Here is a 13,213-nt window from a genome sequence, read left to right on the forward strand (position 1 = left end):
CATGAGTTTGCTTTGCTGCCCTCAAGCGGCCACCATGTGTAATTACAATGGTACCAGTGTCAAGGCAGACGCGATAGCATAGCAATATGTCCGGTTACAACCTTCAACAGCAAAATAATTAAACAGGTGTAGTTACGAACCGTGACCACTAGAGGGCGTAGAGAGTGTATAAAAAAACACCTTTACTGTAGCTCATTTCTGGCTGACAGCGAGTGTTTACTTTTAATTTTTGAGTTGTTTGGAAAATGGCAAAGAACTGTTTTTGTGAAACAGAAGAATAATATGAACAGATTATAGTGTGTGAAAGTATAAAATAATAGAAAAAACATGAAAACTGTCAATTAGAAATGAGAATTTCTTTAAACAGAGTCGCCACATGAAACTCTTGCGAAACTCTTCTCGTGCGCCAGACAGAATATCAGGTCATACAAGTGACTAGAAGAGGGGTTTTGGATGTTCTGGGTCATCACTTATATCAGTGTTGTTGTTTGTAATAAATGCAAGAAACATATGCAGCTGGTGAGACACAAACACAAGTTTGAAGTCTGTGCTTGCAGTAGACGTCCAGGTCCTGCTGGTATATTTTATTCATTTATTTATTTTATATTTACTTAATATCATTCTATGTTCATGTGTTGATCTTATATTAAGTAAAGGGATGAGAATGGTGTGAGGAGAGAATGGTCTTTTTTTCTTGTAAAAGGCATCACATGTTGAATAAAATACAGTGAAGACCCTAATTTACTTTCAGTGAATGCTCCTTCAATAATTCAGACATTTGAAAGAAGGGGTTGGGGGACAATTCTTTAATTGATAAATGTCCTCAATAAGTCAAACTCGTAGGTCATAATTGATTAGATATTTGCCAGTTTTGTTTGCCAGTCTCTTCAATGTGGAAATGGAAATCATCACAGCATAGGAAATGTCTATTTAAAAAATGTACTTCACATTATCAATTCATAAAAGCTTTGTAGTTAAAAATCAAAATATCTTGAATCCAAACCTGAGGAATTTCAAAACATAAACGGGAGCAAAACCAAAACGATGCTTACACCCTTTTCCCTGAAAAAGGAAAATGTCTGCAAGAAAAAAATAACTTATTTTTAAACAAAAAAAGATAGACGTTACAGAGATTACACATCTCTACGTTCATGTTAAACCACATGTTTGTGTCAATTAGAAACGTAAAACTCCAGCAGGAGCAGGATTAAGTCACATCAACACCAGAAAATGTGAAACTAAACCAACTGATTCACGACCTTTTCTCATCACTGCATCAAAGGTGCACAGAGCTGAATATGGCACAGAGTTCAGTGGTTTCCCACTGAAGTGTGAAACGACATATTTCCAGATACTGTACATCTTGGAGTCAGTGCTGCCAGGTATGAACTATAAGAGAGGGCATGAAATAAGACAGAAAAATAAAACAAAAACATGTTGTGCAGGCCTTTAAGTCAGGGAGCATAAACTTATCTCAAGCTCTGCAATATTTAGCCTGGTGCCAGACAGATGCACCAGGTTTATACCACGCTGGGTAAAAAGAAAGAAAGAAACTCACTGCCTCCACTTTTAAAGTCAAAACAGACGGAGCAATGTCAGATGAGGAGGAACTGAAGCATCATACACACTGAACGCTGTGCAAACTCAAAAGATACGAAAGATTTTGGTAGTTTGCCAGTCACACATGACAGGATACACACATGCTGTCAGCAGCAGACACACATATTATAATTACAGAGGGACAATTGTTTGGCACGAGAAGTCTTCCCACGAGTATTTTACACAAGTAATAAGCTGTGTACTCCCACATTAACAAGACATTGTAAAAGTAAACATTATGTGGCAGGGACACACCAATCTGATTTATTTATCTCCTGATACCTAAACTCAAATATAAACTCGACCAGTACTGAACTGTGCTGGTCACTGCTCTCGCTTTACTGAATATTAAATCCGTGTAATGCTACCTCGCTGCGTGGAACTCACTGGAAACTTCTTAAATACGGTTACACAGCTGTGACTTCATATCTTTTCTTAATTAGAACTGGAGACATTCATACATCATCATTATGTTTAAGCATCTGTTATTTATTAATACATTATTTTCATCATTTGCGCATATTTTTATTATACTGTTCTAGGTTACGAGATTTCGGCCCTAAAAACTGATTATGAGTGCAGCAACACTGAACTGACATTGACAAAGAAGGTGTGTTTAATGCTGATTGGTCACATCTGGTTGAGCCGCGTCATAAAGTCAGTACTGGAGCTGAAACCAGTGGATCAGATCAGTGCATCCTTATTAACACTCTCAGGATTCACACTGTATTTAAGCCTAATGCCAAAATGATGTCCTGCTGAGTAGTGTAGTTGTAGCTATGTTCAAGCATGCGTCACTGCACCTGAGGTATTAATTCGCTGGCTGCGTGCTACCTTAAACCTGCTGCTCTGTAACCAAACTCTGACTTACTACGTTATATTTTCAAGTGGTGCAATTTGACTAACTTTAACACTTCGGTTTCTCCTTCTCGCAGCCAAACCATGACCTACATCATCACTTGACACCTTTCAGGATTACCTATATACAAACAATATATACTTTCTATCTTTTCATATTTACTTTTCCTCCTTGAATCTGACCTTGTGGCACGCCGTTACTTAACACTGTTACTCAACCTCAGCTGAATGCACAAACTAAACGTAAAGTCAGCTGTTTAGTTTCCAAGTCTTAAGACACTCATGAAACTGACAAGATAAGAAGCTGGAACCAAATCTGCCCTGAGCCTCAATCGTCCAGGTTGAAATGCACAGGACAGCGTCACTGGAAGCTTGTTAGATGTCTTTGGGCAAACCTTCAGCATTTCACGTCATGGTGGAAGGACCTGCTTGAGTGCGTCTCGAGTGCTTTGGCCCAGTTTGTCGGGAAATTTGACTGTGAAGTCCAAGATCATGTCACCCCTCTTCTCAGGGCACTTGGATAGAGGAAGCCCTTCTCCAGCGATTCGCTTTTTCATTCCAGGTTTGACAACGTCTCTGGAGGACACAGTGATGGTCCGGCCGTCCAGCGTCGGGGCGTTGACCGTGCATCCACACAACGCCTGGAGAAAGACAAGCAAGGTCATGAGACAAGATGAGACACTAATGTTAAGTTTTGATCATCAGCATCTACGGATAGAGTATGTATATTTATTTCCCTGTGCATCAAAAGGAAAATTTACTGAGTGATATTTTCTAACATCAGCTTTCACTTACGTCTCTGAGTGATATTTTTGCGGGATAAATTATATCTGAGCCCTCTCTTCTGAACACCGGGTGGGGTTTATCTTTAACTACAAACACCACATCTGCAGGAATGTTGGTGGGGGTTTCGTCCCCCTCCTTAGGAAAGGTGATCTTGGTCCCCTCCTTCCAGCCCCGCTTGATGTCGACTGTTAAAATCTTGTCTTCATTACGCATGGTGCAGCCGTCCGGGTTCAGTCTCTTGCGGGAAATCTTCATCTTTTTGGTGCAGCCTGAGAAGACCTCCTCGAGGCTCACCTTCAGCTCGTGCACGACGGGCGGGTCCTTCTTTTTCTCGTGCGCTCTGTGAGGGCCTCCTGGGTGGGATTTGAAGGAGCGGTGAAACCCACCCATGCCGCCCATTCTTCCCATGCCAAATGGTCCAAAGGGGTCGATGTCCATATCATCCTCCCCATTCTGGGAGAAGAAATGATCGAAAGGGCTGCGGCCACCGAAGAACTCCGCGAACATCGCATGAGGGTCTCCGTGGAAGGTGTAGTTGTAGCTTGGACCGCTGTGCCCGCCGCCTCCACCACCAGCCGAGCCCTTTAGTCCTGAAGCAGAAGAAGGCGTGGCAAACATCAGAGCACAGAAGAAGGTAGAGCTCAAATCATATACAAGCATGGCCAATATTAATGGCCAGCTGTAGGTCACCACATATCTGTGTCGACATGCATCGTTCTCTAGTAGCCAAATTTTATAATAATTGTGATCAAAAATGAATACTGGATGACATAATGATATCAGGCTTTTCAAACTTTTAAATATTAACCAGTATGTGCTTCAAAAATCCAAAATCAGTCGAGCTCTAGTGGCAAATAACCAAAAAGAGCTGCAAAAAGAGAATAAGCACAAATAAACCAATTAAACTGCACTCTATAAGTTTACATATTTAAATGAAGGGTTGACAGTGGAGAAAAGTGAATAGATTGATGACAAAAACTGAGTGAAATTTACAATCAAGCAGAGATACCAAAAATTTAGCTGGTTTCATGTTAGATCTTTACAAATATTGATATTAATGTTTGATTTTACCAGCAAATTATTGATAACCACAAAAATGCAACGAATCAGCTGATCATGAAAACATTCATTAGTTGCAAGACTAGTAATAAGCATGCTGCAAATCCATGTTCAGCCTAAAAGTCAGATGTGTGTCCCTGCACCATGACAGTGTAGACAGAAACATTACAGCCTGAAATCTGCGGCTTCTGCAGCTGTTTAAGCCTGAATTATCATTCCAGTCACCGACAGGACAGGACACGCAAGAACCCGCTGTTTCCAGCAAGTTCTCCACCTAAACCTATTGTACACGCGCACACACACCCACACCCCTCCTCATTGTGTGGTCACTGCTGCAGAAAGATGCCAGAAACAGCAATGACCGACTAGTCAGATGCATCGATGTATGAGCGAGATCAGCGAGTGCAAACGCAGGGTTTGCTGGAGATTAAAGTAAAGTCAGAAGTTATATGAAAAGTAGCGGCACGAGCTGTTAAACCACATGCAGGTCGTGGCGAGAGGAGTTCACGTACCTTCTTCCCCGAAGCGGTCATAAATGTCCCTTTTCTTGGAATCGCTGAGGACATCGTAGGCTTCGGCGATCTCCTTGAATTTATCTTCTGCTCCGGGAGACTTGTTCTTGTCGGGGTGATAGCGCAGGGCCTGTTTTCTGTACGCCTTTTTTATCTCATCTTCTGAGGCACCTTTGGCGATTCCCAGCACTTTGTAGTAATCTTTACCCATTACAATGACCGGTCAGCTCTTCTTCCACTTCATAGAATCATGGTCAGCGAGGACGGTTCAGTTTGTCTTCAGTGCCAACTACACGTCCGGCATGTCCAGTGTGTGGGCCGGGTTAACGGGCGCCGCCGCCGCCGCAGCTAACGTCCCACGGCTGCGGTCAATAGCCGAGCTAGCTAACTGTCAAGGTTAGCTTCCCCCACTTGTCACAGTCCGCAGCAACTTTATACTCTCCACCGAGACGAGGAGAAAACACGCCACTTGGCCACCCGACATAAAACACCGTATGCGCACAGGAGGGTCCGCGAGTTGCCGCCGAGCTGCGACCCGTGCAAGGAAACTTCTGGAAGAGGCTAGTGCCGCTGATGTGTGTCATCACTACCGAGCCGAGATGATTCCCTCACATCAACTTCCGGTTTCGTTTGAGAGGCAGCAGACGTCGAGAGGTGGTCAGATCTGTCCTGAAATTAAAAGCCTCAAACGCACACGCGCTTAGCAGCAGCAAATATAAATGAAATGTCTCTTTCTTGGATTTCTTGAATAAATGTTATTACATCAGCCATCGGCCCTTTTAGGAATGTTTTAATTTTGGCACGCATGCGTAGACGCTTGTGGCTCAGGCTGCTTTTGGTATGTACAAAGTAGCGCAAGAGCGTATGGCAGTGGAAGGTATGCTGGAATAGATATTGTATGGCTAATATAATAGGTAATATAAATACAAAGGTAGTTAATATGAAGGGGTGTAATGCGCATGTCAGTGAGTGTGTGCGTGGACTTGCAGGCCTATATATACAGCATCTGTAAGTGCAGTGAGGTGATTTGGTACAGGAGGGTTATTGCACAGATTGGTTCATGGGTGTGTTGGTTTGTGCAAAGAAGCACTTCATAAATCCAGCTATTCACTGGTTGTACTGGCTGTAAAATGTTCTGCAGCGCCCACTACAGGGGACAAGTTGAAATGAGTCTTGTCCAGAGTGTGAGGTTTCTGCAATGACTTATCCAGCCTGTTTCCAGACTCAGGAGGTGTTCAAGTGCTGGGGAATGAAAGGGCTGCCATCAGTTATCTTCTCTTCACATCAGAACTCAACTCCAAAGTTTGCATGCAGTAAAATCAAAAGTTTTCTAACAGGTAATATCTTTTGTAGGACTGAAATAAAATGAAATGAGTTTTTATCCATTTTGCATGCGAAGCAAATACAAAAAAAAAAGCCAAGCCAATTAAGAGATTGGAGTAATTATAGAAGATTTGCAAACATCCATCCAAAAGTTCTTGCAATTATCTGTTATTTTAATGTCAAATCCTCAATTACATTACAAATGAGGGGGCGTTTTTGAAGAATCAGATAACTCAAATAAATTGAGAATGTGACTGTGTTGCTAAAAGAGAGTAAACATGAAGAATGACTTCTAACCATGACGCTCTGAGGATCAGTGAGCCCATGGAGTCTCATGTCACACGCTTACGTCAGAGCTTAGTACTACCATCTTTGACACAGAAGTATGTCCAGTTGAGCATATATTTGAGGTATTTATCATTTATAGTTTGGGATTAGGCTTAGCACAGTGATTTTATAACACAAAATTAAAAAAAGATTTTAGAATGCAAACAGAAAAAAACGCTGCTTGCTGCTGGCTTGGACCACCCCTTCTTGTTAAAAATAGACCATAGAATACAGATATGCAGTTGGCTACGTGCGATGATGAGCTGACCCTGTGCGATGAGAGGCATCTTTGATCTTCTCCCAATCAGCATTTTCTTCACCCTCCTCCCATCACAAACCCCCAGAAGTATTTTAGAAACGATGTTGTTCATTCAGCACACAAGCCTCGAACCACATGGGCCCTGAAATAAACATGCTTGTCTTTGTTGTGGAGGTCAGAAAGAGAAGAGAATACCAGCCACACAGGTGGTCTGGGGGAGGGGAGGTGCGTTGGCACGTGGAGGTCTTTCATCCCGCGGATCAGGCTTTTAATGGGGCCCAGCACTGCATAACCAAGCGAGGAGCAGAGCAGACAGGAGATGTGTCTTATAGGTCTAACGAGAGCACATTGGCATTTGTCACTGGCGAGGGCTGCATGTGGCTTCCCAAGGTTACCAAGCTGGTACAGAGCAAATCAGGCGACTTATATTTAGCCTTGCAAATGGCGTGCAGTGGATTATGTCTTGGGGCTCTCCGGTTTCGTCTTCAGTGCGTTTTGTAGCATGAAGGGGGGCTGTGGATCATGAAGTGGCTGCTATTCAGGTGAGGAGCAGGTTCACTTCACGTTCTTAGGCCAGCTCTCCTTCCACTTCTCCTCACGTTCTTACCTGCCCACCTGCCTCCACTCTCTCACTTACACTTCATCTGGGGAGGAAAAAAAAAAGTGTTTATGATCTCACATATTTCCGTCACTCTTCTTCTGGAGGTGGAGGGCTATTCGGAGAGTCCGAAAGACACCAAAGACGACACCCTTGAGTTGGACTGACAGTTGCGCGGAGGGTGAGCAGGGGGTTGCTTCCCATACCAGCAGAGGACGACCAGCGTCACTGGACATATCACAGATTATTTCACCAGGCCACTGAGGTTTGGGATCAAACAGTATCATGGATGTACTCGCCTTAGAGGCAAAGAATGTCACCGGACCTGAAGCTGAGAAGAAGTCTGCACCGAGGCCAAAACCAAAACCTCCAAAAAAGGCCAAAAGGATTGTATACTTTGAGGTGGAGATCGTGGACTTAAAGACTAAAGAGAAACTGCTGCTGCTGGACAAGGTGAGAGTGTGAGTGCTGAATGGAGGGTTTCTGATTACTCTCACCTTTTATATTGACCATAATGGTTTTAGAAGATTGATAAGACTTGCTTTGACTGGTGCTTGATGCATTCTGATCACAGTCCTGTACAAAGGACACAAAGAGTGCTCGAGCACTTGTAGCATGCCATAGATTTTATGATCAATTACTGCAGTTTATCACCTCCCACTGGATTCCTTTGAAAGGTTCATGATTTAAAGATCTGTCTTCCTGCTCTGAAAGCAGCATAATCGGATAGGTGATTACTTTGCAGTGAAGTCAGAGGAAACGTGTTTGTTCTATCTCAAGAACTACAGGGTCATCGCCGTGAGCAGACGGGTAATTTTTCAGATAATCATCGGCTTCACTGGCGGCCCGGTCGAGTGCAGCCATTATCGGTTACGTTTCTATTGAGCGAGGGGCTGCAGTTAGGAGGTGAGAATTCCCTCTTCATCTGCCAGGAATTCTCTGTTCGAGATACAGTACATGCCTGCGCTGCACTGGGCCAACAGGCAGACACAAATGATTGGCAGCCTGTGAAAACGTGTAGAGTCGTGTCAGAAAACACGAGGAATCACGTTGCAGATCAAAATGGCAAAGTGCGAGTCTGACAAATCCCAAAAAGCAATGAAAACGTCTGCAGTAGAGCCAGATCACCTCTACTTTTTACTATTTTTAGTGCTCAGTGTCTGTAAATGTCTAAATGTCAGTCCGCACACTAATGTTGCTGATAATAATACTGCGAAGTATGGTTTACATTTACATTTTGGTTGCAGGTGGAGCCAACCGCCACTGTTTTGGATATTAAAGCTTTGTTTCAGAAATCATGTGAGTAAGTTTAAGGAATTCCTGTTCTTTTTACCCTTATCTAACCATGTTTAATAAATTATCCCTCGAGCATGCCAAGAGTAAAGTTCCTCTCCATTTTGACAGACCCAAAGTGGTATCCAGCCAGACAGTCGCTGCGTTTGGATCCAAGTGCGTCTGCTTTTTACTATAAATTCTGCATTCATGCAGCTCAGTTGATTGATGGGGGTTGTGGTGAAGTTTTGGGTTGTTGTCTGGTCTTACCTGGGCTGATGGTGGCGGACTGTCATGTTTCTCAGAGTCAAAGTGTCTCAAGGATGACGACGTTCTGCAGACACTTCCTGTGGGAACCACAGCCAGCTTTTACTTCAGTGACCTAGGACCCCAGCTCACATGGGGAACCGTGAGTCCACATGTGCACAGACACTCAACATCGAGGGCCAAACAGTAGTGCTGCATGTTTTCACCAGTTACTGCCATGGCATGCATGCTTAATGCTGATGATGTTTTCCGATTAATACCTTAATAAAAATCAACTTGCCAGGATTTGAGTGTGGTTGGCCAGTTTTGAGTGCGTTCTGAAAAAAATAAAAACTGCCTGCTGTTGATTTCGAGGATGCTCCTGCATGCAAGATGTGGTCCTCAGTTGATTCACTTCACATGGTCCTTTTCGAGTCCAAGTTTGCATTCTTGTCTTCTGGACACGGTTCAGCTACGCCAAACTGTAGCACATGAATGCAATGTTTTTCATCAGCTGACTGTCGGGGGAAAGAGGCGAGCTTTGAGAAATGGTCTGCAAAGCGTGCATAATTCACAGTTAATCGACTAAAACATGCCAAACCTCTGGTATGGCCTTTTAAGATTCTCGTACTTTAGATATAAACAGCCAGCCTCTCACCCACTCAGTAACTCCTGAATATAAATATCAACCCACAGTGACAGATAGAGGTGATTTGCTGCGGTTCGTTTTTCTCTCACCTCCTGCACCGCCTGTCCTCTGTCCGAGGACATATAATCTCACGGCCCCATTTCTCCCAAAGGTGTTTATCCCCCTGACCTCTCACTTGCCTTTCACCGCGCCACTTCACTCACCCTTGCCCACCCACTCTGTACACTCCCTGTCCTTACCGACCCCGACACAACCCCCCTGCACCCTGCCAGGCCTCAGACTAATGCCACAGTGGGTGGAAGAGCGTGAGTGTGCCCCAGCAAAGATCACCGGTAGCTATTGGTCGGGCACGATGAGCCAGGGCTCCGCTCACGGCGCTGATTCAGGGATGGATTTCACTGCCAGCTGTGCTGCTTCGCTTGATCGTATCATTTGTGAAAAGCTGCTATTACAAGCTGTCTTAGTGTCTCATTTGCTCCATGGGCACATGTTGAGTACTATTATTGTTCCACTGAATGGTTGTCAGTGCTGAGGAGAAGTAGGTTGGCTGTTTTTGCTTCAAGGTGGCTTTGACAAGTGGGTTGTAAGAGAAGCCAGAGCCATACTGGTGTCAGCTGCATGTTCCTCCTTTCCTTTCAGACTGACAAAGAGTTGATCTAACACAGGGAAAATATAGTTTGAATGGTTAGTGCATTTTCTGCTGGAGGAGTTAATTGTTAGAGCTGTCAGTGTTGTTCATGGATACATTCATAGCCGCTGCATTTTCTTCCCTTTTGCATATATTTGCTCTTCTCATGCATCTGGCTACAAATCAAGAAAAACAACATTTAAAGCATTTCTGCCTTTCCTTTGCTCACTTCAGGTGTTCCTGGCAGAGTGTGCTGGCCCACTGCTCATCTACTTAATGTTCTACTTACGCCTTCCCTTCATCTACTCTCCGAAATATGACTTCACCAGCAGCAAACACTGGATCGTACAGTGAGTGTCATGTCTCGCTTATGTTTTCGGGGATGTGCTGCGGTGTTGCAGCGATGCATCGCGCAATCCCAGGCTTTGCACAGATGACCCCCTCAACATGACAAACAGTCGTGAAGCATATTGCTATGGCGACGCTGAGTCAGGGCCAAGTGCAATGAACTGCAGCGGGGCAATGTATTAAATCACAGCTAAATATGTAAGCATGTCTGTCTGTCTGTGTGTTTGTGTGTGTGTGTCCTGTTGCAGCTTGGCCTGCATGTGTCACTCCTTCCACTACATCAAGAGGATTCTGGAGACGATGTTTGTCCATCGTATCTCCCATGGGACCATGCCTCTCAGAAACATATTTAAGGTGTGTGCACTGCATAATTTTGACCTTTGAATGTGATATGCAGAATATTATTCTTTTGTGCCATGTTCTTAATCTCAGAAATCTGAACCATATATATGTGGAGCCCTGTTTCGACACTTATTACAGTCCCTACTTCTATTCCAGAACTGTGGCTATTACTGGTGCACTGCAGCTTGGATGGCGTACTACATCAACCACCCTCTCTACACCCCACCCTGTAAGTGCAGACCACTGCAATTCTCACTTTAACTCATCAGTTGAAGTCAACCTCCATCTTAATCCATTTTTCTATGGCACACTGACAGATTATGGGCAACAGCAGGTGAATACAGGACTTTACATTTTCTTGGTAAGTTTGAGATCTGTTTAAGTTATATATTTGTGGCTCAATGAGGACTTCTTCCAGATATTTTATCCAAAAATCTATTGTTATGCAGATGATCGTCTTTGCATGTATTTATTCCCACAGTTCTGTCAAGTAGGGAATTTTTCTATACATGTTGCTCTTCGTAACCTCAAGCAACCTGGTGAGCATTTTCTAACAATGCATAGTGTTTATTTGCATTTTTACATCAATGGCATTCTAATTTTTAAGATAGCAGCTAACAGTATGAGGCAATAAAATGTTTTATTTATGTTTATCCTCCATCTCAGGTGCAAAAACCAAGAAGATTCCTTACCCAACGAAAAATCCCTTCACATGGATTTTTTGGCTGGTCTCTTGTCCCAACTACACGTATGAGGTAAGCAGATACGTGCATGATTTTATCAAAGACAAATAAGCATAATGGGGTTTTTTGTATGTGTTCATATGAAGGTGGTGAAGAAAAAATGTTTGGCTTCACAGGCAGTTGAGCCTGCTATACAGTCAGTCACTCAAAAGTAACAGAAAATTCCGGTAACTGATTTGTACGCTTGTCAAATTAAAGGATAAGTTCACAGTTTTTAAAGTCTGTCTCAAACAATGATCAGGTGCCCATGTGAGCAATGAAACAGGTCACAGTCCTGTGCAAAAACATATTCCAAAGTTTATATGAAGTTAATATGTGGCTTCAGCAGTCTGACTTAGGCTTTTTAAAACTATCAAAAAGGAAATTTTTTGCCCACTAGATTTGACCAAATCGTTGCCTCACATTAGCTTCAGATAAACTTGCACAAGGTTGGGATCTTTGACAGAATAGTGTTAAAAAGGAGGAAAAATTATAGAAAGCTTGACATGTTTCAATATCCATATGAGCACCTGACTATTTTTTTAAGACACACACTGAAAAATTGTGACCACTCCTTTAATGATAATGTTGAATTTTATGAATAAGAATTTGTATGTATTTGTCACTCAAGGGATTCGTGTTATTAACTGTATTTTGCACTGAGGGCAACTGCTAACAGAACCTGTAGTTCATCATTGCAATATTAAAAATACACTATTGCTGCCATCTACTGGCTCTACCCTACACATGTGCGCTAAATATCAACACCCTGTGTGTGTGTATGTGTGTGTTTTAATGTGCAAACTTCTTTCAACAGCTGGGCTCCTGGATCGGCTTCACAGTGATGACCCAGTGTGTGCCTGTGGCTTTCTTCACTCTCGTGGCCTTCGTCCAGATGACTGTGTGGGCCAAAGGCAAACACCGCAGCTACTTAAAGGAGTTCAGAGATTATCCGACCCTGCGCTCCTCCATACTCCCCTTCATCCTGTAGAGCCTGGCAGGGAAAACCACAGTCGCTACACACATCCACCCCCTCACCGACCGGGTCCTTTTAAAGGGCCTGTCCATCCACTGGATGTCAGAAAGTGTGTGATGAAGTTAACCGCACGGATGGATTTTGGTCATATGGACTCCATCTAACATTCATACGTGTCACTCCGTAACAAGGAGTTACAGTCAGTTGAGTGTTGGACTGGCGAATGCAAGCCTGTTAGAGGCAAAGAAAGCCTTCAGAGTTAAATGCAACAAAGTCTTAATTTAATGTTGTATGTCAGTGCTGTTTAGTTTTGAAAAAAAATCACATTATTTTCCTAGCTTTTGGGAACCTGGTCAGTAAAGTTTCCCGCAGAGAAACTAAGAAATTAATCTGCATTGTCAAACTAGTGTGCAGCCTGGAGCTGACAACTTTGTGGCCTCATGCAGTATTCTATTGATCTCACGGATCCAAGTGCCCTTTACACTGCGGTAGTGCTAGTTCTGTCTGGATTAGAAATTGTATGCGACTCCCATGTTTTCCACCGTGGGTGAGGGAAAATCTTTTCCTTTTGTCTGTACATGGATCAAGTGTATTTGTGGTGTAGGAAAAACAATTGAGAGGAAAAGCCTGTGGAAGGCCTGTCTTACAAAAATAGACTTATTCCTCAAACAAGATGGTTTTATAGTGAAGAAGGTGCTCAATCAAAAAA

At 43.2% G+C, this 13,213-nt stretch overlaps 2 protein-coding genes across 2 annotated transcripts; one reads left to right on the forward strand and one right to left on the reverse strand.

Moving 5' to 3' along the window:
- Nucleotides 1-799: 799 nt before the first annotated feature.
- dnajb1a (DnaJ heat shock protein family (Hsp40) member B1a) lies at nt 800-5,391 on the reverse strand. The gene is made up of 3 exons (XM_041956649.1): nt 4,815-5,391; nt 3,253-3,833; nt 800-3,098 (listed from the first exon to the last, which is right to left on the reverse strand). The coding sequence occupies exons 1-3, from the start codon at nt 5,023-5,025 to the stop codon at nt 2,868-2,870; spliced, it is 1,023 nt and encodes a 340-aa protein (XP_041812583.1). The 5' UTR covers nt 5,026-5,391; the 3' UTR covers nt 800-2,867.
- A 2,215-nt stretch (nt 5,392-7,606) lies between these two features.
- tecra (trans-2,3-enoyl-CoA reductase a) lies at nt 7,607-12,519 on the forward strand. The gene is made up of 11 exons (XM_041957508.1): nt 7,607-7,774; nt 8,569-8,620; nt 8,726-8,770; nt 8,899-9,002; nt 10,351-10,466; nt 10,713-10,818; nt 10,963-11,035; nt 11,124-11,167; nt 11,288-11,345; nt 11,473-11,561; nt 12,346-12,519. Exons 1-11 carry the CDS (start codon nt 7,607-7,609, stop codon nt 12,517-12,519), a joined length of 1,029 nt encoding a protein of 342 aa, XP_041813442.1.
- Nucleotides 12,520-13,213: the final 694 nt, after the last annotated feature.

Source organism: Chelmon rostratus, chromosome 17 (assembly GCF_017976325.1).
Source record: "Chelmon rostratus isolate fCheRos1 chromosome 17, fCheRos1.pri, whole genome shotgun sequence".
NCBI lineage: Eukaryota > Metazoa > Chordata > Actinopteri > Chaetodontiformes > Chaetodontidae > Chelmon > Chelmon rostratus.